Source organism: Eulemur rufifrons, chromosome 6, assembly GCF_041146395.1.
Source record: "Eulemur rufifrons isolate Redbay chromosome 6, OSU_ERuf_1, whole genome shotgun sequence".
NCBI lineage: Eukaryota > Metazoa > Chordata > Mammalia > Primates > Lemuridae > Eulemur > Eulemur rufifrons.
In genome coordinates this window covers 54,105,364-54,128,845 of record NC_090988.1, presented here as the reverse complement: position 1 = coordinate 54,128,845, position 23,482 = coordinate 54,105,364, and the positions used below count along the sequence as shown (strand labels likewise).

The window sequence follows — 23,482 nt, the reverse complement described above, 5'->3', positions numbered from 1 at the left end:
AAAATCAGCTGCATCCCTTTACTCTCAGGGACCTAAATCTTCGGCGACCATCTGGGCCCCTAAACTTTGCTCCCCACATGGGCGGCTCCGCCTACTGTCCTTCCATCCCTGAACCCATTGGGAGTTTTGATGCCGTGGAACTTCTGCACTTGTTCGTCCCGCCGCCTGGAGTCGATTTTCTTTTTCCCTCCGGCCAACTACTACAGGATCCCTCACAAACACAACTCAAATGCCATCATTTTCGAAAAGCTGGGCCTCTTCCCTTCAGTCTCTTCCTCTTCTGCGCTTTCTTATCTCGCTGCCATACTGTGTGTACCTTATGTCTGTGTCCACTCAGAATCCGGTGTGAGGGGTCTCCACGGCCCTGGCTTAGAGCGCGGCCAGGTCCAGACGCGGCCTGGGCGAGACTCTGCCACTTTCCAATTCGGTACGGGCGCTGTGGGGTTAAGGAGCACTGGCCTTGGGGGCCCCGCCTCCGGAGCGCGCCACTAGGCGTGGGGGAGGCCATCCCCCTTGTCGCCTGCTTATTGCCCCTCACAGCAACAGGAACCACTACTTAGATAAAAATGTTTGGTGAGACCCCAGCGGTGTAGACCCTGAGAGGGCTTCCCTCGCCGTCTGCGTTCAGTTCTTCCCCCGGGAACGCGCTTAGTACAACCCGGGGATTCCCCGCCGCTGCCCGCCCCTGTCGTCACGGAGTCCCCGTGAGGCCCCGCCCCCGCCCCGGCTGCGCCTTCCGGGCCGTAGGTGAGCGCCGGGAGGGCGGGAGAGCGGCCATGGCGGGGCTCGCTGCCCCCGGCGCCCCCGGCCCCCGCTGGAAACGCCACATTGTGCGGCAGCTGCGGCAGCGGGACCGCGCGCAAAAGGCACTCTTCCTGGATCTGGTGCCGGCCTGTGAGTGCGCCCCGGGGGCCTTGGGAGATGGCCGTTGAGGGGACGGGGCTCTGGGCGCGGGGAGGGGGTTTGTCTGGGTCGTTGGGCTGTGACCCCAGTGTGCCAGCGCCTTCTCGCTTCCGAGGGCCTGTGCCTTGCGCCTTGAATCTGTCTGTTACACCCCACCCCCTGCTGGCCAGGATTCCTGCCCCTTCCAATCCAGGCTCTGCTTAGAACCCTTTTCCGGGCAGAGCCCCGTCCTCGTCCCCCTCAGGGCCGGGCTCTGCCTCCCACGAGCTGGACTTCCTAGATACAAATTCCTCCCTGAGTGTTGGTTTTGCAGAGTCTCGTGTGCCTTCGAAGCCCTCCCCGGCGGTCCCCAGGGTAGGGCCGGATCCCGGTAGCGCAGTCAGGGAACGCGGGACTGTCCAGAGCAGACACTTGTTGGCTGGTCCAGGGAAGGAGTGGAACTGTAAGTCTCAGGCTCTGCTACCGATAGGTGATCCTGGCGCAGGTTTGTGGTGCCCCTGTGTGCCAGCCTAACCCCGCCTGAGGAGAGTCAGGGATCCCCAGGCTGTGGGAGGTATGGGTCGGGAGGTCTGGTAGTTCAAGACAGGGTGAACAGGTGTGCATCTGTGTGTAGCTCCTCTGGTCGCCTGAGATTGTATGTATGGGGTTCAAAGTCCAGCCACAGCCACCTTCCAAGCTGCTGGTCCTCTCCCTTCGGGGTTGTGAGGCTAGCCCCCTACCTCCAGGCAGCCGCACTTCTCCACTCCTCTGAAGGGCCTGGAACCATCCAGTTTGAGGGAGAAGTTACACCCCACCTACCCTCTGGGAGCTGCAAGTCTGAGGGACTAGAGAGACCGGGAGGGCTGAAATCAAACAGACTGAAGGTTCAGTCATCTTCGTGGTCTTGGGCAGGTCATCTCCCCAAGCCTCAGGTTTCTTACCTGTAAATTGGGCATAGACACCTGTTTTAGATTTGCTGGAGGGGGGACAGTGCAGTGCCCTGGGGGCTGAGGTGGGATTTGTGTGAGAACTAGGCCAAACCCAGGAGCTCAAGGTGACAGGCAGGGCACTGGGTAAGGGGAGGTTGCTGAGGAGCTAGGCCTGCGCTTACCACCCCCACCCTACCCTGGAACTGATGAGAAAGAGGAAGTGACACTGGATGGGGGGAAGGGGTGTGTTTCAGGGTCAAACTACCAAACTGAAGAAGGTCCACTGGATAATTGCCCAAGGATTTTCTTTTCTGGTCTGGGGACCTCACACCAACCCTGGGGAAGTTAGGATTATTTTAGTCTAGGTAATTAGAGCCCTTGGAGGGGAAGTGACTTGCCAGAAGACATAGGTAGGTGAGGCTCAGTTTGTTTCATCACCTTCTGGGGCCAAGCCCTTCTCTGGGGCAGGGATGAATCAATCCCAGGCCCCGTCTTTCTCTCAAGACCCTCAGCAGGCATCCCTGGATGTTCCCAGGGTAGTCCCCCTTCTGTCCCTGGGAGAGCAGGTCCTTTTCTGGGTGGGCCTGGGGGCTAGTGCTATGAGGAGGCTGTGCCAGGGCTGAAGGTCCTGTAGATCTGCACAAACACCCCTCCAGCCCCCCAGAAGCCTTCCCATTCCCAGCATCCCTGGGCTCCTGCAGCCCTCCCGCCAGAGGTAACTTGTATGCCAGGGGTCTGCTGCAAAGTGTCTCCAGGCTCCCCTCTGCACCCCCAGATAACCGTCTCCTAGAGAAGGCTGAGCTGCTGGACAAGTTCTCACAGAAGCTGCAGCCAGAGCCAAATGATGTCACTCCTGCCACCCACCAGGGCCCCTGGTGAGTATATATGTGTATCCATGGTCACAATGGGCCGCCTGTGCCTGGGCGCTGCCCCAGTGCCTACGCTGGGTTCTCTCGTGGCACCTCATCGGCCCCTGGCTGCTGCCCAGTGGTGGTGGTGTGGGGGGAGGCGGGCCCTTGAGCCTTCCCTGGGCCAGCTGCTTGGAATCTCCTTTCTCCCCACCCTTCTCAGCCCCTCTCTCTGCATTTGTCCTATCTCCTTCCCCTCCCACCCTGCACTCCTGTCTTTTCCCCTTCTCAGTCTTTTTCCATCCCCCTGTTCCTCACCTGATGCCTACAGAAAGGGTCTTGCTGCCTGTTCCAGAGAGGGAGTGATGGTAAGAACCAGGAATGGGTTGGGGCTCAGAGCTGCAAGGTGCTTCTTGAGGAGGGTCCTTGGCTGGGGCATCCAGGGGATGGGGGCTTCCCAGAGCAGAAGGGTCACAGACTGCTCATTTCTGGAGACTTGCTCTTTCCTTTTGGCTTGCTGGCTTCCGTCTTCCCCAGGAGGAAGTTAATGGCTCTTGTTTCAGGCCTTTCATGTGGCATCCCCTGGGTGCCTCAGGCACTGGGGTGAATGGAGGGACGATGAGCACCACTCTCTGATTGGTTGGCAGGGAGAAGGACTCAGGGCCTGACTCAGACCAAGTCCCATCACTGGCCACTCTGAGGGTGAAGTGGCAGAAAAAGGAAGAGAGGCTCCAGCTGGTGTGTGGTGAGGTAAGCTGGGCAGGGGTCCGAGAATGGGGTGGCCAAGATCCAGAACTTTGGGGCTGGGAGACGTGGTCTAAGGCAGCCAGCAAGTGAGGGGTATTTGCTGTCTTCGCTGCATTTCCCAACTCAACTGCTACAGGCATTGAGTGAGCACCAGTGTGTACCCAGCCCAGACTTGAAGCTGGGCAGGGGTCAGAGTAGCCCTGGCAGCCCAGGATGAAGTGGGCTCCGATAGCAGCTGGAGGGAGTGAGGTGTGCAGGGGCAGCCCACGCCCCGTCCAGATAGCTTAGCCTGCTCTGCTCACTCCTCTACTCCTCACGCCTTGCCCAGCCAACCCCAGAGCCTGGCACCAGTTGTGTTCAATGTACATTTGCAGACTAAACGAATAAGGCTTAGTCCGTGGGCAGGATGTGTTCCCTCCACCTGACACTATTGCCCAAGCTCACCCCCTGCAATGCAGAGCTGTTTCTTGGCTTCTCTTTCACCACACTCTCCTGGCTTTCCTCTCACTTCTGTGGCTGTTGCTTCTGAACTTCCTTCTCCAGCTCCTTTCCCTCCTCCTTGTTCCCCTCCCTTTAAGTATGGGTGTTCTTTGAGCTTGGATGGCTCACTGACTCCCATGGCATCAGGGACTATCTCTTTGCTGACCCCCAGGTTTGTCCGTAGTCCAGCCTTCTGTTCTGAGCTCATGACTCTCTTGCTCAGTGGCTTTTTAGATATCACATCTAAAATCAGACTGGCCATCTCCCATGTAACAATATGGCCAACACCATTCCCTGCAGGCAGTGGGCTAAGCATTTTCTCAGCTAATCCTTCACAACTTTCTGGTTGCAGAAGAAGAAACTGAGGCTTAGAGAGGTGGAGCCAGGCTTTGAACCCCCTCCCATACAAACCCACCTTCTGTGATCTCCATTCATTCATTCAATGTTTATTGACAATTGCTACAGCCAAGGAACAGGGAATGCAGTGGTGAGCAAACCTGGCCCCATGGGGCTTCCAGGCCTCTGGAAGAGACTGTGATAGGCCAGTAAATACACAACCGGTCACAGCATGCAAGTCACTCGCCCAACAAAGGTGTTGGCATGGGGTATGAACTCATTTGAGAGCCTCTCCCCAGAGCAGCTGTTGCAGTGGCAACTTGATGTTTGCTTGAGAGGTGATTCTCAAACATCTCACCCCAGCTGCCGGGCTGTGAGCCCCCCAAGACCTGGGATGCCTTTGGTTTGCCACTGCTGTATCCTTGGGGCCAATCTTCACAGTCCGTACTAATGAGTATGTGTAGACTGAGTGCCGATGAGGTGGACTGTCCTTCCCGTAACTGTCCCCCAGTGGTTGTCATGCACGCTGGAAACTCAAGGCACTCTGACTCCTCCCAGCCCTCTGTCCAGAGCTGGTCACCAGCTTTTTGACTCTGCCTCCAAATCTATCAACTTCTCTCTGTTTCCTGTACCACATCTGACCTGGTCCAAGTCACCCTCATCCCTCCCTGGACGACTCCTCCTTTGGCACCTCTCATCGATTCCTCCTATAGCATTCAAAGTGATATCTTTTAATAACAAAAATGATCTCCATTAAAGGCAAGCAGTACACAAAACATGCCTGTTGTAAACAATTGGAGAGAACAGAAGCCCACAGAGTAAAAAGTAAAAGCCCCTTTCACCACCTCTTCCCAGTATCAGCGTGGTATAGATCTTCCAGAGCTCTTCAGCCCGGCTCCCCCGTCCGGTTCTCCAGCCCCCTGCGGCATCCCTTTGAGCTCACAGCTCCCTTTGCCCCCCGGCTTCCGTGCACCCCTGGCCCTCAGCACTCCTTCCCTGGGCACGCGGCAGTCTGCTCCTGTTGGGTGTGCCGCCGGATGGAGGGGGCTTTTCCTTTATTTCTCCTTAGTACTGTTTCCCATAACACAACCATTTATCATTATAATTTTAACGTTTTATTTTGAAAAATATTATTTTGAAATAGAGATTCACAGGAAGTTGCAAAGATAGTACAGAGAGTTCCTGTGTACCCCTCCTTGGTTTCCCCCATTGGCTACATCTTATGTAAATATAGTACACACAACCAGGAAACCGATAATGGTATGAAACTGTACATATAGTTCTTCATTCTTTTATCACATGTAGATTTGTGTAACCATCAAGATGTGGCACTATTTCATCACCACAAAGATCTCCTTTTTGCTACAGAGTCTTGCTCTGTTGCCCAGGCTGGGGTGCAGTGTTGTCATCATAGCTCACTGCAGCCTCAAACTCCTCCCGCCTCAGCCTCCCGAGTAGCTGGGACTACAGGTGTGAGCCACTGTGCCTGGCCCTTACCCCCCTTTTTAGTCACACTCAACCTTCTTCCCCCAACCATCCCTAACCGCTGGCAACCACTAATCTGTTTTCCACATCTTACTTGAATTTTGAAAAGCATCAAATAAAAAAATATCGAATGGTGTCACACACCAATGAAAGCAAGTGACATGTGAGGAAGTAGAAGTGGTGAAAAGAATTATACATGTTATAAATTGGGCCAGTTATGAAAATAGGTGCCCCGCCCTCCACAGACCTATTCACACAAGGAGTCGTGTCCGTGCAGGTGGCCAGCACCAGCCTTGCTCCCCAGTCTGTCCTCACCAGGCCCACATGAGAACAAGAGCCCCGAGCCTTGGCTTGGGACAGAGGCACTCAGAGCCCGTGGCCCTCATGTTCCTCTTGCCACAATGGTGAGAAGTCCCTTACCTGGGGTCTGCCTTTCTCGCTGACCCCCTCAACACCAAAAGGCGGGAATAGGGCTTCTCCAGCTCTTGGCTGTTAGCTGAAGGAATGTGGAGTGAGACGGGGGTCTAGATGAAATGACCCTCACCCCGCGCCCAGGCTGGTGGGGCAGCTCCAGCCCTGAGTCTGGGCCCTGTGTCCCACAGTGCCTCGCTGTTCTTAGCCTTGTGTGCCTCTGCTCCGGGCTCCTCCCTGCTCTCTGAGATCTGTACTTGTGCCGGCCAGGGGCTGGGGCTGGCACAGGATGCAAGCTGTTGGAGACTAGGGGAACAGAACTCACATCCCTTGAACTCCTCCTGTAGACCAGCGCTTTACTTCTGTGGTCCCAACCCCTGGCTGGCGGCTACCAGTCCAGTACGTGGCCTGTTAGGAACTGGCTGGGGGCACATCAGCCCCCGCTTCCACCAGCCCCGTCCACCCCTTTCCCCCCTCAGAAAAATTGTCTTCCATGAAACCGGTCCCTGGTGCCAAAAATGTTGGGGACCCATGCTACCTGGAAGATAATGTACTTAGTTGGCCTGGGCTCAAATATCAGCTCTGCCACTTAGCTATGTGACTTTGGGCAAGACACTTAACCCCTCTGTGTCAATGTCCTTGTCTGTCAAAGGAGAATGGCAGTACCTACCTTATGGTGTTATGAGGGTTAAAAGAATGTGTGCAGAGTGCAGAGCTCGAACAAGGCATGGCACATGCAAGTGCTGTCGATCATCTGCGCGTATTTGAAATGTTACTCCTCATAATGCGCAACCCTGTGAGGTAAGCACTATTGTTCCCATTTTACAGGTGAGGAAATGGAGCACATTCCTCTTGCCAGAGAGGTTCAGTGACAACCCCAGAGTCACAGAAACTAAGTGGCACAGCTAGGATGGAAACCCAGGTGTCAGACTCCTGAGCCTCAGCTTTCTTTTCAGTAGAGAGGTGGGCGGGTGGAGTAGCGGACTGTCCCATCAGCCCCGTCTGCCCGAGAGGGGCTGCAGGCCGGGTGTGAGCCCTGCACAGAGGTGCCCATGCCCACCTGTCCGGCCCGCCCGCCGCCCCCAGATGGCCTACCAGGTGGTGGAGAAGACCGCAGCCCTGGGCGCCCTGGAGTTCAAGCTGCAGGAGCGGCAAAGCAGGTGAGGTGCCGGCGGGTCAGAGAGGGACCGCGCCCACCAGTGGGAGGCTCGGGACCAACTCTGCCACAGGCAGGGGATGGCGTGGGCCCGAGAGCTGGCCCACGTTCCCAAATGCCCCCAGGCCTGTGGTTGGCATCAGAGGACCCGAACGGCAGGCCACTGAGGACGAAGGCTTGGTTGGAGAGCTGGCTTACCCAGCGGGCTGGCTGCGTGGCCAGGGGCAAGCCTGTCTCGGCTCTGAGGCGGGTTTCCCTGCGCAGTGACGGAGGCGGCTCGGGACCCACCTACCGCTCTCCCTGCCTTCCAGGCTGGCGGCGCTGGAGGTCCGCGTGTCGCAGCTGCGAGAGGCGCGGGCGCAGCAGGCCGGGCAAGTGGCGGAGCTGCAGGCGCGGAACGCGGAGCAGCGGTTGGCCTACGAGGCGCTGCGCGCGAACACCGGGCTCCAGGAGGCGACCCTGCGCGGGCTCCAGGAGCAGGCGCGCGACCTGCTGGAGCGGCTTGTGCAGCGCAAGGCGCGCGCCGCCGCCGAACGCAACCTGCGCAACGAGCGCCGGGAGCGGTAGGGAGCTGGGCCCCGCCCCCTCTGAGGGTAGGCCCCGCCCCCTGAGGAGTAGGGCCAGGTCCGGTCCTGGCCCAAAGGCCTGGCGTCCCGAGTCCCACTTATGGGCGAGCGGCGCGCCTGGCTCTCAGGATCCTTTTCTACCCTCCAGGGCCAAGCAGGCGCAGGTATCCCAGGAGCTGAAGAAGGCTGCCAGGCGGACTGTGAGCATCAGCGAGTAAGAACGGGGACGGGTGGGCTCTGACCCCTGTGTTCCAGAGCCGCCCTGCTGTGCTCTGCCTCCCGCCGCCCCCTCCTGCTTGCCGTGACCCGCACACCTGACTGCACGTGTGCACAGCCGCGGTCCCCAGGTTTCCAAGTAGACAGGGTCCACGGGATGCCTGCAGACATAGGAGCCTGCACGCGTGCATGCCTCACGTGCGCCCACAGAACCCCTCATCACTGGGAATTCCCATCTTCACCGTGCCCGCGCTGGGGCAGGGAGGGGCCAGCCTGGATCCTTGGCCTCTCTGAGCTTCATTCCCTCTCCCAGGAGCCCAAGCACCCTAGGCAGTAGGATCAGGGCGGGGGCTGAGGCCCTGGCCCTGGCCACTGAGCCGGAGTCCCTGGAGAGAGAGGCTTGTGAGAAGTGGAAGAGGCCCTTCAGGTGAGGACCCAGGTGGCTGTCCCAGAGTTCTGAGCTGAGCCCCCACCCAGAGGCTGCCAGAATCTTCCTCCAAGACCTTGAGGCCTGCTCTTGGGTGAAAGGTGGCTTGGGGAGAGGTTGAGGTATAGCTCAGACCTCCCAGGACTGGTCTGACCTCCCTTTCCTGGAGCCACTTGAGATCAGTGTGGTCTCAGGGACCCCACTCCCTGCCCCCTGCTGAGGAGGGGGATGGGATGTCAGACTTCTGAATGTCACCAGGGAGAGCCTGTGGGCAAGGCCCAGGGCTCAGCTGTCCCAGGCACGAGTGTGCAGGCACAGGCGTGCAAGCGTGTGCATACTCAGGGACATGAGGCACATGTGTGTACAAGCTTGAGTGTGCGTACCTGAGTGCCTGTGGACTTATGAGCTTGTGTACATACGCGCTCACTCTGATGGGGCCTGACTGGGGCTTCAACCCTTGGGTACCTTCTGTTCCATCTTCCCCATCTGTCTCAATTTGCCTGTCACTGAGGCTGCTCCCTCCGACCCATTCCCCAACCTGAAGGCTCTTCTCCTCAGCCTTTCCTTGCAGGTCCCCAGTGTTCAGGCCTCAGGGCAGTGAGGGGACCTTGAGGAGAGGCATGAGGTGCTGGTCCCAAAGTCAGCAGCACTGGTCAGCCAAGTCTCCCAGGACACACTCTTTGCTGGGCATTTCTGAGGTTGCTCAGCAAGCCCAGGCTCCCCTCGCCAGCCTTGTACTTTCCCAGCCTGGAGGTACCTTTGCCTTCTCCCCTCCCCATAGGCCCCAGTCTGCCAGGAGCTTTTGTTGGCAGGCACTTATGGGGTAGGGCAGAAGTCCAGTTCTTGTCCCATGCTTGAGAGGTTATGAGCTCCCAGGTCTCCGGCAAAGTGTAGGGATGAATGACGGCTGTTTGCACACACACACACACGGGCCAGTCCCTTAGCACCTCTCTCGGTTCTGTCCCAGGTCTGCCTCAGCCACCTCCCTGACGCTGTCCCGCTGTGTGGATGTGGTAAAGGGGCTTCTGGAGTAAGTGTGTGTTTCTGTGTGTGTGCCCCTATGTGTGTGAAGGGGTTGGGCCCCCTGGCACCCCGTGTCAGACTCCCTGAGCCCAGGCTTGGTCTGTGTATGTGCTTGGCCTGTCCATCCGAATAGCGCCCGGCTGTCTGTGAGTCTCTGTTGGGCCCAGGAGGTAGGAGCCGGGTGTGTGGCCTCATCCCCAGTCCCTGCTCAGCTATCTTCCAGGCTCTGTCCTTACAAGGCTCTGTCCTCACCCAGAGGCCTCATAGGGAACCAAAAGCTCCAGCCCAAGGCCAGACAGGAACTCCCACTCAGTTGGGAAACTGAGGCTCAGAAATGTCATGGACTTGATCAGAGTCACAGAGCCAAGCAGTGGCAAGGCCAGGACTGAAACCTCAGCCTTGAGTTTCTCTGTACCCACCGCCCTGCCCTGTACCTGTGTCTGTCTCTGTGTTCCCCGCCCCATCTCCACACTGACCCTTGGGGTCAGAGGCTGGGTTGGGGAATGTGCTCGCTGTACCGTGGGGCCACGTTCTGCCTCCTGCCATGTCTGCTTTCCACTGTTGCTGCCTCAGGGCAGCTGGAGGCTCCTTTGTCAGAGGCTCTGCTGAATGCCCTCCTGTCCCTCTGCCCCAGTTTCAAGAAGAGGAGAGGTCACTCAATTGGGGGAGCCTCTGAGCAGCGATACCAGAGCATCCCTGTGTGCGTGGTCGCCCGACTTCCTACCAGGGCTCAGGACGTGCTGGTGAGGAAGGAGCTGGGTCACACGTGTGGGGCAGTAGGAAGGGAGGACAGGCACCAGGGGTGGTCCCAGGAGGCTGGGGATGTGAGGCTGGGCTCCTTGGCAGGGGCAGGAGGCTGCCTTCCATGGCTTGTGGTGGGAGCCACTCCAGCACGTTATAACGGGGGCGGGGACTGGGGAGGCAGAGACGGGAGGCCAGGCAGGGGAGTAGCATAGCCGGGAGGCTGCTGCAGGGGTCCGGGCAGAGGCGATGAGGCCTGGTGGGGTCAGGTTTGCAACTCAAGGTTTTGGACAGAGAGACCTGGGGCGGGGATAACAAGTCAGCAGAGGGCTGGGAGGTGTGCAAGGGCACGTGTGAGCGATAGCCTGTGTACGTGCACAAAGAGGGCTGTGTGGGGAGGACCTGGCGCCCCAGCCTGCCCTTTTCCCCACAGGATGCCCACCTCTCTGAGGTCAGTGCTGTTTGTTTTGGCCCCGGCAGCAGCCTCGTGGCCACTGGAGGGGCTGACCGCCTCATCCACCTCTGGAACATTGTGGGAGGTAAGGACCCCTTCCCTGCAGGCCAACCTAGTACTTTCTATCCAGACCCCATCCTCAGCAATGCCTTGGTGGGCAAAGGTCTTGGACTCTTTGTGTTTCCCCACCTGGAACATTCCATGGGCAGTGACTGGATAAGCCCTTGGCAAGAGTGAGACTCTGAGCCTGCTGCCCCGAAGAAGGGTGAACCCTGCCAGCCCCTGGGGTCCAGACCTGCAGGATGGGGAGGGCTGAGCTCTGATGGTCCCTGGTGGGGAGAGTCCCTATTGTGAGGTCCTACAGGGACAGGCCCTTGAGGAGCAAGTCCCAAGTCCAGCAGGCCACCTCCTCTTCCAGCTTCACTTGAGCTCTCAGGTCTCAGCTGAGTGTCTGCCTTGTCCCAGCTCTGTGTTCTGTAGGGGGGTCGGGGTGGGGCCCTGGAGGCTTCCTTGAAAAGGCAAGTCTCCAGCTGGCCTGGTCCTGGCTTGCTGTGTGACTTAGGGACAGGCTCTTCTCTCTGGTCCTCTCCAGCCTCCAGCCCAGGCCCTCAGAACAGACCCAGAGATTCCGCCCTCTAACCTGGAGAAGACTGATCTTCCCGCTGTCAGTCCCAGTTCCTCTATTTCAGGAAGTTCTTGACCTCATTGCAACTGTCCTTTCCCTTGGTCCCTCCAGGTCGCCTGAAAGCCAACCAGACCCTCGAGGGAGCTGGTGGCAGCATCACCAGTGTGGACTTCGACCCCTCGGTGAGGGAACTTGGCCGCAGTGGCCTCGGGCTCTCACACACTCCTCCTCCCTGGGCCTTGGGAGGCTCCCTGGCCTCTGCCAGGCCCAGGCCCAGGCCCAGGCTCAGGACCTCTCCTTCCACTCCCCTCTCCAGGGCTCCCAGCTTTTAGCGGCTACTTACAACCGGGCCGCCCAGCTCTGGAAGGTGGGGGAGGCACAGTCCAAGGTGAGGCCTGACTGCGGAGGCAGTCTGGGGGTCAGGGGTCATACCTCAGGACTGGGGGGCTCTTATGGGGTCATGGCCATGCCCTTGATCCATACCTGGGATGGGGGCGGGGCAGGAGACACTGTCTGGACACAAGGACAAGGTGACAGCTGCCAAATTCAAGCTAACGAGGCACCAGGCAGTGACCGGGAGCCGAGACCGGACAGTGAAGGAGTGGGACCTCGGCCGCGCCTACTGTGAGGCTCAGCCCCCACCTCCCTCCCCACCAGCCTGGAGCCCCCTGCGGGGGCATGAGGGACCTCGCCCTGCTCTCTGGGGGTGGGTCTGAGATTCACAGGTCCTCCCCCATCCTCCATTGGTGTTTTCTGCCTAGTTTCTTGGTGACCTTAGGCTCTGGGTAGGTGAAGGGGTGGAGTGAGCCCTGGGCTGGGAAGCAGGAGACCTGGGTTCTAGTCTTGGTTCTAGACCCTTCTGGGCCTCAGCTTCTCTATATGTCCCATGGGCCAGCTCCCAACAACCATCCTCTGAGGCCCCGGATCTGCTCCTTGGTCCCCAGGCTCTAGGACCATCAATGTCCTTTCCTACTGTAACGATGTGGTGTGTGGGGACCATATCATCATTAGTGGCCACAATGACCAGAAGATCCGGTTCTGGGACAGCAGGTGACAGGCGCTGGCTGTGGGTAGGGTGGTGGAGGCCTGGGACAGGGCTTCCGAGCTCTCATTCCTTCCTCTGGCCACGGCAGCAGGAGTCGTGGTGACATCTTGGGGAGTGAGGCTGTGGGGCCGCCAGCTGATGGCCTCGGTGCTGGGCATGGCCCCTGAGGGCCCAGCTCCCCGGCCAACTGTGCCACTATCCTAGTGGCCGTTAGTCCAGTGCTGGATTCTGCCTGGACCCCGCAGCCAAGATGGAGAAGCACCTTTTCCCATTCAGTTACCACTATTTCATCAAAGGAAAAAAATTCCTTTAGTTGTTTTGTAAACCTAGGAGCCCAACTTGGGCTTGAACAGTTTATAAGAGCAAAGCTAGAGCCGATGCCGGGCCTGCCTCAGGCTTCTACTCAGAGTCTGCAGCAATTGTGTTTGCAACCTGCCTGCCTCTCTCTTTCACATTTGTATTATTTTTTTATTAATCCCTAAATGTTCAGGATTTCTTTCACATTTTTTTTTTTTTTTTGAGATGGAGTCTCGCTCTGTCACCTGGGTTAGCGTGCCGTGGCGTCAGCCTAGCTCACAGCAACCTCAAACCCCTGGGCTCAAGGGATCCTCCTGGCTCAGCCTCCCGAGTAGCTGGGACTATGGATGTGTGCCACCGCATCTGGCTAATTTTTGTATTTTTTATAAAGATGGGGGTCTTGCTCTTGCTCAGGCTGGTCTCAAAACTCCTGAGCTCAAGCGATCCTCCCGCCTCGGCCTCCCAGAGTGCTAGGATTACAGGCGTGAGCCAGCATGGCCAGCCTCTTTCACAGTTTTAAAGACAGACTTTTCATTGTTTTCTTTCCAGTGCTCATTTTAGTGACCCAAGGGTTTCAGGGGCTCCCCAGCTGTGAAATCAGAGTTTGCTTAAACTCCTTGATGGAGGGAGCTGGCTGCCATGGGGAAAAGGGAGGTTAGTCACCGTTAGCCTTGGCCCCAGGGATCCGAGGCCCTGGGCTGCCTCTGGACTTCGTTAGCTGGGAAAGCTGCCGTGCCCAGCCCCTTCCTGTCAGGAGTGGCCAGGGCGGGCTGTTCCTCATCCCTGTCTGTCCCTGCTCCTCAGGGGGCCCCACTGCACCCAGGTCATCCCTGTGCAGGGCCGTGTCACCTCCCTGAGCCTCAGCCATGACCAGCTACATCTGCTCAGCTGTTCCCGAGACGACACACTCAAGGTCATCGACCTGCGTGTCAGCAATATCCGCCAGGTATTCAGGTACCAGCCTCGTGCCCGCTGACTCTGGGGCCTTTGCTGGGGCAGCCGAGCCTCTCCTGTAAAAGGCCCTCTTGGCGCCCTCCCCGGAGGCCCCTCCAGACCAGGTCCTGCTGAGGTACCCGACCCCTCAACAGAGAGAGGACGTCTTGCAGCTCCTTGCTGAGGGAGGGACTGGTGGCTACCTCCATTCTGACCCCGACCTTGTCTGTCCTCAGGGCTGATGGCTTCAAGTGCGGTTCTGACTGGACCAAAGCTGTGTTCAGGTGTGTCCGTGAGAGCGTACGCCTGTGCCTGAGTGCGCCCCGTCGGCCCCCGTGTGTGTCCTCCCTCTGATGCCCCGTTCTCTCGCTCTGCTGTGGCCACTGCAGCCCGGACAGAAGCTATGCCCTGGCCGGTTCCTGGGACGGAGCCCTCTACATCTGGAACGTAGACACTGGGAAACTGGAGAGCAGCCTGCGGGGACCCCACTGGTGAGCACGGCCACCACCCGCTCACCTGCCCACCCCGGCCCCAGGGCCAGCGCTGACCGGCCTCAGTCCTGCTGAGCCGATTCCAGGCTCTGACGTACTTGGGAGCCTGGAATCCCCGGCCCTTGTCCCTGCATCCACCAGAGCCCATCACGGTCCTCAAGGTACCTTTCCACACGCACCTGGGTCTGTCCTCACCACAGCCCTGTGGGCTCCTTTCACAGACGAGCAAACAGGCTCAGCGAGGGGCCGCCAACTGCCCAGGTCCAACAGGGAGGGGCAGAGCCAGGCTGCAGGCCCAGCTCCCGATGCCCCCTGAAGCCTGCCCCTCCCTCTCCTCAGTGCCACCATCAACGCCGTGGCCTGGTGCTATTCCGGGAGCTCCGTGGTGAGCGTGGACCAGGGCAGGAAGGTTGTGCTTTGGCACTAGGGCCACGGCGCCCCTGCCTGAGCTGGAGCTCTGGTCTGAAGCCTGAAGAACAGCTTCCCTCGAAGAACAGCGTCCCCTTGGCTCCCCAGGGCTCCAGAGCAGTGGGGCTTGGGTGGAGTGGGGGTGGCCTTGGGATTTAATGGGGAAAAGGGCCTGGCAGGACCTGGCCTGTTGGTTTAAAAACAAAGTATAGGTTGGGTGGAATATAGTAGTTTTTGTTTGGTTTTTGTCTGTGTGCTCACTTTCTCTCCCCAAAGGAGAAAACACTGTATCTAAACTGTCTGCTTGCCTCTCTGCAGCATTCAGGGTACAGGGAGACCTTTGGGCTGGTGGGCTCAGGGAGGTCCAGGCTTGGCCCCTTCCTCCTCCCGCACAGAGCTGGGTGGCGCCGGCTGCCGCTGCTGAGGAGACGGGCGCTGCTCAAGGCTCGCCGTGGGAACAGCAGGAAGATGGGCCCAGAGGCAGCAAGGAGCTGCAGGGTGTGATCCTGGCTCCAGCCTGGTCCTGAGGCCAAACCAGCATCTTGGGCCATCCTACTTCAGGCACCCCGGGTAGACTGAGGCTGAGGAGGGGCTGTGGGAGCTCTGAGGAGGGAACAGGCGAGCCAACCTAGAGGGTTCCTGGCAGAAGGGTCCTAGAGAATGCCATCCTAGTCCTGGGTACACCAGGCCTGCCTTTGAGTGGGGCCGCGTCCCTCCTCCAGAGCCGGAGCCCGGGGTGAGACAGCAGGGCCTGTGTGTCTGTGCCTGGGGGAGGGCAGCGCGGGCCGGCCCGGGCCGGAGGCTTCACTTACACGGGCACCCGATTTAATCTGCACGCAAGCCTCTGAGCGCAGGGCAGAGCTGACGGGGCAGGGCTGGGACACACGGCTTCCTTCACCAGCCTAGGGCTGGACACAGGCCTGTGGAGGCGGACAAGTATTGGTTAAATGTCAAAATCTCCACTCTGCTGACTCCCAGATCATTGTGCCGAGCTCCAGATGACATATCCAGCTGCTTCCTGCATCTCCCCCTCATAGCCCACATCCCTGGGTGCCAGAGCAGCCACCTTCCAGACTTGCTGCCCCCACTCAGTCCCCTCCTTGCATGGCCACGGTGACTTTCCCAGGTGTCCAACCCTTAGGGGTTCCCTTGCTGCCTTCAGAGAACCCCCCAGCGTGACACACACACGCGACCCTGCTGGCTTCTCAGCTGCATCATTTCCTCGCTGTTCTGAATGTCTTACCCACGCTTTTCTGCCCGGAATGTTCTTTCCCCCCAGCACCCAACTCAAACTTTTCTTTCAGGATCCCCCCTGCCCACATACACACTGCGAGCCCTTCCCTCGTCTGCTGGGCTGGGTGGAGGGCCCCTCGGTCCCTGCACACCCCTGCTGGTACCTGCCTCCCTCCATTTTAACCCGGGGGCTCTTGGAAGAAGCCACATGGGAACAGTGTCCCCTGGGATCAGGCCTTGCACAGAGAAAGCCTCAGGGAATGTTTTTTTTTTTTTTTTTTTTTTTTTTTTTTTGTTTTTTTTTTTTTTTTGAGACAGAGTCTCACTCTGTTGCCCAGGCTAGAGTGAGTGCCGTGGCGTCAGCCTAGCTCACAGCAACCTCAAACTCCTGAGCTCAAGCGATCCTCCTGTCTCAGCCTCCCGAGTAGCTGGGACTACAGGCATGCACCACCATGCCCGGCTAATTTTTTTTTTTTCTATATATATTTTTAGCTGTCCATATAATTTCTTTCTATTTTTAGTAGAGATGGGGTCTCGCTCTTGCTCAGGCTGGTCTCGAACTCCTGAGCTCAAACGATCCGCCCACCTCGGCCTCCCAGAGTGCTAGGATTACAGGCGTGAGCCACCGCGCCCGGCCTGCCTCAGGGAATGTTTTTAAGTGGTTAAAGTCTCCTATTCAAGGTCTCCACAAGTCTCACCGTCTAAGATTCTAGGGTTCAACCACTCTTCAAATCGAAGACTTCTCACCCCTGCCCCAGCCCGCGTGCCCTGGCTCCCAGTGGCCACCAGGGGTCGCCCGCCGCCCAGTCTCGGCCGAGGCACCCCCGCCGCCAGGGCCGCTCCCGTCGGCGCCGCCACTGAGCGCGTAGGTGTGTGGGGCCCGCCCGGTGCCCTGTAGGCAGCATCTTATTTGTCCTCCCAGCCACTCTGCGGTGGACATAGGGTCTGTTTTCCACGTGAGAAAACGGAGCCTCAGAGAGGCTCAGCAACTAGTGACAGCTGGATTGTGACTGCATCACACACACACTTTTTTTTTTTTTTTTTAAACAAAAATGTCAGAGAATTCAGGCTCCCAGTTGGGCAGGGCTCCCCCAGCCGTACGCCCCCTGCCTGGTGTGATCCTGGCTCTGTGTGTGACCTCACTCCGTCCCCGCACCGTCTCTCTCTGTCCTGGGGCTGCGCCGGGAGGGTTAGTCCCCCAGAAGTGAAACTCGAATCCTGCAGTTACCGGCTGCACCGCCGGGGCAAGCACCTCCGTTTCTCTCCCACCTCACAGGACTGCAGTCAGGCCTGCTTGGGCGGCCCAGAGAGGGGCTCAGAAGTGACTTAACTCTATCTCTGGGACAGTGACCCCTGCATTCCCCCGAAGCCTTCCCTTTTACTTCACGGGGGCAGCTCTTACCGCATATGCTTGTCACTGCGGGGGTGGAGCCGCCGCACCTCAGAGAGCACACGTTCACCGTAACTTGCTCGGAGGAGCAAATCTGGAAGGCCGGAGACAGGCCGGCGTCCCAGGGACTGAGGCTGGCAGGAGAAAAGGGCGCTAGCACAGGCTGAGCAGAGGCCTGGGGGAGGCCAGCTGGGAAGGCCGGACCTCTCTTCCAGCAGAGGGGCGGGAATAGACCCCTAGTGCTAGCAGCCCCTCCGGGCTTTCCGTCTTCAGTGCTCAGGCGCTCAAGGGCTGCCTGCCTGAATTTGAGTCCCCAGGTCAAAACTGGACGGGCCTGCACTATGCAGAGCAAGAGCAACTAAGGCCCAGAGAGGGGGCAGGGGCTCGCTCAAGGTCACACAGCAGAGCTGGAATCGGAACACTGATTGTCTCTTTTCTAAAAACTGGATTCAAGTTCTGCAGAGGGCTGGCCTGGTCTTCTGGAGGCCCTGGTATCTAGATTTGCTCCAGTTCTGTCTTCCTGAGAGATCGTGGGCAAGTCACAGTGACTCTTAGGCCCTCATGTCCCCATCTGTGAGACTGTTCCTGTCCCAAGGCCCCGGGCCTCCCTAAAGGTGACACAGCTCTTTCCCAGAGCTGTTGTGTAGGTGTGAGTACTGCCGCCTCTGCGTGTCCTGCAGTCTCAGGCCTAGGGAAGGAAAAGTGACAGAAGCCCCTGTTCTGGGCCCCTACTGCCCCTTGGTCATCTCCTGCTGGTCCCGAGTCTCCTCAGCCAGATGTGAGCCCCTGGGCGACAGAGCAGGGCCCCAGTGACTGAAATATGGCCTAGGGCAGTAGGTTTGCTGAAGGGACAAAGAGCAAATGAACAGAGGTGGTCTGTGGAGAAATTCTGACACCACCAGACCCCACTGGTGAGATTCAGATGTACCTTGTGTGGGCACAGGCTGTTTTCATGCTCTGGATGTACATCCACTTGTCAAAAATATTTTCAGCTTATCTGCACATTATTGTATTTGATCTTCCCTGAATCTTAGGAAGTTTGTATTATCTTCTCCTTCCCACTTTACGGATGAGAAAGTAAGGCCCAGAAAGGTGAAGGGATGGGCCTAAAGTCACAGCTAATCTGAGGTGGCGCAGGGACCTGAAGAAAAGTTTTGATCCTGCTCCCTCCCTGTCCGTCACCAGAGCAAGTGGAGGGGAGGGCGCAGGGCATGTTCAGTACGCAGTGTGGAAGGGGTGTGAACCCTGTTCATGGATTCATTCCTGTTATGTCTCAGGATAAAACATTCTAGGAAAATATTCCCAGACCAGAGCTCTCAGAAGCAGACATGGCAGAAGTGTATTTTTTTGGCCACTGGGACTGAGAGAAAAATAATCCAGGAACAAGATGCTCTTTGGCATTCCTTTGGGTCTTGGCGGATCAAGCAGTAACAAAGCAAACACAGGAGGAGTCAAGGAGGAGACTTAACTGGTTGTGTCAAGTTGTAGGATTTCAGGACAGATTATGATTCTCCCCCTTCCGACCTAAAATTTCTGTCATTTGGTTGTATTTCTGTCATGAAAAACAACTTCATAATGAAAAGAATAGATGCAAAGATTCGAGCAGCCAGATTTTGTCTGAAGGCCACTAGGAGAGGGCTGGGCAGTAACTGGCCCCAAAGCCGGAAGCTGCGGTCGGGCTCCTCGGGCAGTCAGTGAACAGCGCGGCCCACAAGGTAACTGCAGCCGAGAAGATGAGGGTTTGTTTCGTCCCAGTGTCCCAGGGGGAGAGTCCAGTGGCTTGAGTTTTCAATTTCTTGCCATCTGAAGAAGTTTATGTATTAGTAAATCTGTTCTCAAATACTGGAACCTCTCACTCGGCAACTAGAAACGGAACTGACCCAGGACGTAAGAGCAGGACGAGCCCCTGGAAGTCTCCGCCTTCCTTCCACAGCTGGGGCTGTGGCAGCTCAGAGGCAAAGCTCATCCCTCAAGCAGTGGCAGGGCTAAGGCCAGATGACGTGCTCCCACCTGCTTGCGGGCGAGGGTGCTGGGGCCAGAAGGGATGTAGGCTGTGAATCTGTGGCCTGACTGCATCGCGTCAGTTCCTGTGACGAAGGAGGCCAAAATTTAGCTATGACACTGGGGTGAGGCATTTGGTCCCAGATGGCCTCCAGTGCCAAGAGCACACTCAAACGTGAGCAGCTTTCCCTGGCAGGGAAGGCAGAAGCTGGAAATGACATTTCATGTCCCACGTGTATGTGAAGCACTTCACACACACTCCTTCCCGTGGGCCGCAGGACAACCCTGTGTCACCGTGTGCCTGGGAGGCCGTCGGGGACCCCGGCTGTGAGGGGGAGCACACCAGGAGGCGGTGGAAGGGGGCATGTGAGGAGTGTCTGTGGTGACCGTCCTGTGCCCCACACTGTATGTGTGGGTCCACAGCCTTATTCCCAGCTTCCTGACGAGGACGCTGAGGCCCAGTCCCCATGACTATCAAGTGGGGCAGCCAGATTTTAACTCAGACCTTCTGCCTCCCAAGTCCATGAGGTTTTACATATGCTGTTGCTGGGAGTGGACACGGATATAATCCTTTTGAAGGCCAATTTGACAAAATCCAACAAAATTAAATATACTTACCTTTTGGATTCTCCTTTAGGAATTTACCCAATATTTATATGAGAACACATTTATGTAACCAAGCAATGTGTACAATTATGAGTTTTATGCAGGAAAAAGATGTCCTGTAAGAATACACACTGCATGTCCCCCGTGCTAGGAAAGATGAGCTTACGGGGCCCCTCCCCAAACAGGCCGAGCCCTGGTCCTCAGGGGGCTAACTGGAAGCCGGAGGGACTCAGCCTTTAAACAGGAGTCCTCTGTCTACCAATAAAATCTCGTTTCACACGATTTGTTACTCCTCACGGTGGAGGTTCAGGAAAGGAGAGAGGGAAAGTAAAGACCGTAACTTATTTATTTCCACCTCTAGTGCCCAGGATATTACACCTGGCAGGTGGTGGCTTCAGGGACTGTGTGTCCCACGGATGGATTGACTGACTTCCTCCTCCTGTCTGTTAAGTGGCCTACAGGAGGGCTCAGGAGTGTCTGTAAGAAGCATGGTTTTTTTGGAAAAGTCTGTTTACCCAAATCTTTCTATAGGGAAACTCAGAAAATTTAATTCCATTTTTTTTATTATTCAACATTTTATACATAATAAATACAAACTTTTTACAGCCACTGTAAAGAAAGCACATCTGCACAGAGGCTCCCCCTGAGCCCTGCCCTGTGCATTGTGACGCCGGGTTACATGTCCTGGAGGGAGGGGTTATTTTTAAAAAAGGAGGCATATTTTTACAACTTTGTTTTTTAAAATAAAATTAGCAGCTCTTCCAAAAAATATTTTAAAATATAACAAAAGACTTCAAATAACCCTCTGAGGTGGTGGAAAACCCAAATTCAAGGACAATTTGGCTAGCTAAAGAGAAAATACAAGACTGGGTGGTAAGAACTGCTCTATTTATAAGCACGTTGAAGATTTTTAGTATGTCAGAAAATTTTAAAATCTTAAAAAAAAACCACCCTTTACATCTCTTTTTTAAACTTAAGAATAAGTTTGATAAACACAAAAAGACCTCAAATAGATCAACAGGTTAAGAAATGCAAAAAACAAAAACAAAAAAAACCCCCAAATCACAGAGAAGATTTATCAACGGGTATTGTCACCGAAGTGATCAAATGACTAACTGAAAATTTCTTCAGCTATGACCTTACTTTTGGTCAAAAAATCCCATGGGGACATTTGGCGAGCATTTCAAGTTTTTAAAGATTCTTAGGAGGGATGGAGTTTTCAAAGCATAAAACAACTTTTGGATTAAATTCCGCAAATCTGATTTCTTAACAAAAGTAAAAAGAGCAACTGGCACACATCCCTTAGTCCCTAGGTATTGCACCCCTACCTTCCAAAGGCGCGGACGGCCAGAGTCCTACTCGGGGCACCTGCTGCTGCGGCTCGCCGGCCCGCAGAGAGCGCCACTCCTGGCTCTCCCCGTGACACACGAAGACACACAAAGTCTTTTTCTTGTCCATCTGCATTTGTGCAGGGTGTGCAATCCGTCAGTCCTTTCTCACAGGAAGCTGGTTTCCTCCAGGAGCCCACGGGTTCCTCCTCCCCAGAAAATGTCAGGGCACTGGGACCTGGAAGCTGCATTTTCCAAGGGTGACAGCTGGACTGGACCGGTGCACCGGCTTGAGAATAAAATAATGCTAGAGGCCTCCCCACAGAGAAGCTCAACAATGCAGGTATGTGTCCTCGATTTATCTAGACGTTCAAATTCTAAGGATACTGGTAAGAAGAGTATATGCTGTAAAAATTAAGATGAAAAATACCCAAATACAAAAAGAACATTAAATCGGCTTGTTTCAGATCTGGAAGCTCCATTTCTGCTTTAGCCGTAGCCTCCTTCTATTAGTCTATGTGATGGACAAGATGTGGCTACTGGTTCAGCCCCTCCATATTAGCTCCACTAATTCTAAATGAATGGCATCGGTATTAATACAAAGGACACTGTTATCATTTTAAATCTGTTAGTTGTGGAAGAGATGTGCGTTAATGCAATTGGTGCTACACTCAGGGCAGTCCACTTTTTTCACTTTCTCAGTGTGGGGACTAACTTTGGGGAGGAGCCAGCCTCTCCTGAAATCCCTCCTTCTGTTTCCTTAGATAGCCAACATGATCTGATTAATACTTAATCAGATGAGCAAAAGCCACTTGAAGAAAGATGCGAATCTTTGCCACATCCTGTGGCCACAGTAATATACTGTACAAGTGCACATGATCGGTAATTCTGTGACTGTGTCCTGGAACGAGGCCTGGTCTTGAGTCTCATATAAAAACGGACCACTGTTAGGCACGAGGGCTGCCCCACTCTCTCTGCCCAGGGTCCTCTAGGATTTGTGCTATGGTAAGAGAGATGACATAGAAAATGACAACAAAAAAAGGCACAAAATATTCAAAATGTGGGAGGAGTCCACCAGGCCACCCAGTCACATATAATCCTCCTTGTTTTCGCTCTGTTCAGAGTCATCATCATGCAAAGGTGCCTAACGCAAGACTGGCCAAACTCCCCAGCCTGGCCTTGATTGTAGCAGTAACGGGTGGGCAAACCCATCATCACACAAGTGTGATTTCCACGTCCTCGATCTTTTCTGCTGGCCTTCGGTGGTTCTGCGTAGGTGGAGGGGGAGCTGCCCGGACCTGAGCAGGAGACAATCACATGGATGGTCAGTCAGCTTCCTGACGCAGTGTCCGAAGCACCCCCAAACCCAATTACTCATCTGCCCAAGGATGCGGGTACCCTAGGAGTCTCAGAAATGCTCTGAGCACATGCTTTCAACCTAATCTTCCCACCATTTCCCACACAGGGAAGCAGTTGTTCTTCTCAGTGAAATGTCAAACCTACAAATCAGGTTCTTGCCTAGGCTGAAAGCACAAGAGTCACATGGGCACAAGAGTCACTGTAGTCTCAAAATCCTTCTCCAAAGCAAAGGCCTGGAGTTGGAAGCAAGAGGGAGCAATGTTTAGAAAACTGAAATCATTTCAGCTTGTCTTAGGAGGAGAGCTGCAAGGCCCAGGCTAGAGAGGCAGGCTGAGATTAAGTCATGAAGGGCCTTGTTAAGCTATGCTAAGAAATCTGTGCTTTATTCTGTAGGCAAAGAGCAGTTGTTGGTGGATGTTAAGCAGTATTAGATCTGTGAAATGACAACTCAGGTAACAGTTTGGAGAAAAGATCAGAGGTGGGCAAGAGTTCAAGTAACAAGACAACTTAGGAGACTTGGAGTCCGCTAGATGAGAGTTACGTTAGCCTGAACTAGGGTGCCGGCAATGGGGTAGTAGAGAGGTGGAAAGATTTGAGAGCTGTTTCCGAGGTCAACCTGGCAGGACCTGGTGATGACTGTGGAAGGCAGGGCCAGGGAGGTATCAAGATTGATGCCAGAACACCTGTAGGATGAGGGTTCCATTCACCAAGACAGGTGATGTGGGAGATGGCGAATGTCTGGGAGGGAAGATAATTAACTCATTTTTGCTGAGTTCTGGGGGTTTGGGACATATAAGTTGAGACGTCCACAAGTCTGAAGCTCAGGGAAGAGATCGGATAGGCAGCTCTGGGAGTTGCTGGTATATGAGTGGTTATCACAGCTGTGAGAATAGATTAGATCACTTGGGAAGAGTGCTTCCAATGACTTCAGGAGAAGCATCCCAGGGACAGAACCATGACAAGTGTCAGCAGAGATGAGTAGAGGCAGAGAAGACTGTGACATGAACAGGTAGGGCCCGAGAGTCGGGGGCAAGCAGGGAAAACACAGTGCAGCAAGCACGTCCG

General features: G+C 55.9%; 2 protein-coding genes across 6 annotated transcripts in view; one reads left to right on the top strand and one right to left on the bottom strand.

Annotated features, from left to right (window-relative positions):
- Window positions 1-481: 481 nt before the first annotated feature.
- Window positions 482-14,796, top strand: ATG16L2 (autophagy related 16 like 2). 5 transcript variants are annotated; one of them, XM_069471011.1, is made up of 19 exons: window positions 482-494; window positions 762-894; window positions 2,587-2,686; window positions 3,307-3,409; window positions 7,205-7,278; window positions 7,586-7,837; window positions 7,989-8,054; window positions 8,370-8,483; window positions 9,451-9,513; window positions 10,141-10,249; window positions 10,681-10,786; window positions 11,438-11,508; window positions 11,643-11,714; window positions 11,830-11,950; window positions 12,271-12,376; window positions 13,473-13,622; window positions 13,838-13,885; window positions 13,991-14,092; window positions 14,432-14,796. In XM_069471011.1, exons 2-19 carry the CDS (start codon window positions 777-779, stop codon window positions 14,517-14,519), a joined length of 1,863 nt encoding a protein of 620 aa, XP_069327112.1. In that variant the 5' UTR covers window positions 482-494; window positions 762-776; the 3' UTR covers window positions 14,520-14,796. The 5 variants fall into 5 exon arrangements, with proteins under 5 accessions (XP_069327112.1, XP_069327113.1, XP_069327115.1 ...); XM_069471012.1 differs by lacking the exons at window positions 482-494; window positions 9,451-9,513 and having other exon boundaries at window positions 777-894; window positions 14,432-14,581; XM_069471014.1 differs by lacking the exons at window positions 482-494; window positions 14,432-14,796 and having other exon boundaries at window positions 777-894; window positions 13,473-13,614; window positions 13,991-14,004.
- A 5,481-nt stretch (window positions 14,797-20,277) lies between these two features.
- Window positions 20,278-23,482, bottom strand: part of FCHSD2 (FCH and double SH3 domains 2) — a 250,399-nt gene continuing 247,194 nt past the window's right edge. The window contains exon 20 of the mRNA XM_069469292.1: window positions 20,278-22,356. Coding sequence (XP_069325393.1) covers window positions 22,273-22,356 — 84 coding nt within the window. The 3' untranslated portion in view covers window positions 20,278-22,272. The remainder of the gene's footprint in view (window positions 22,357-23,482) is intronic.

Excerpts from the sequence above, each read along its gene's own strand:
- ATG16L2 (XM_069471011.1), top strand. The coding sequence starts at position 777 with ATGGCGGGGCTCGCTGCCCCCGGCGCCCCCGGCCCCCGCTGGAAACGC. Across the intron at positions 10,250-10,680 it reads CCAGGGCTCAGGACGTGCTG|GATGCCCACCTCTCTGAGGT; the intron begins GTGAGGAAGGAG and ends TTTTCCCCACAG. Across the intron at positions 11,509-11,642 it reads GTGTGGACTTCGACCCCTCG|GGCTCCCAGCTTTTAGCGGC; the intron begins GTGAGGGAACTT and ends TCCCCTCTCCAG.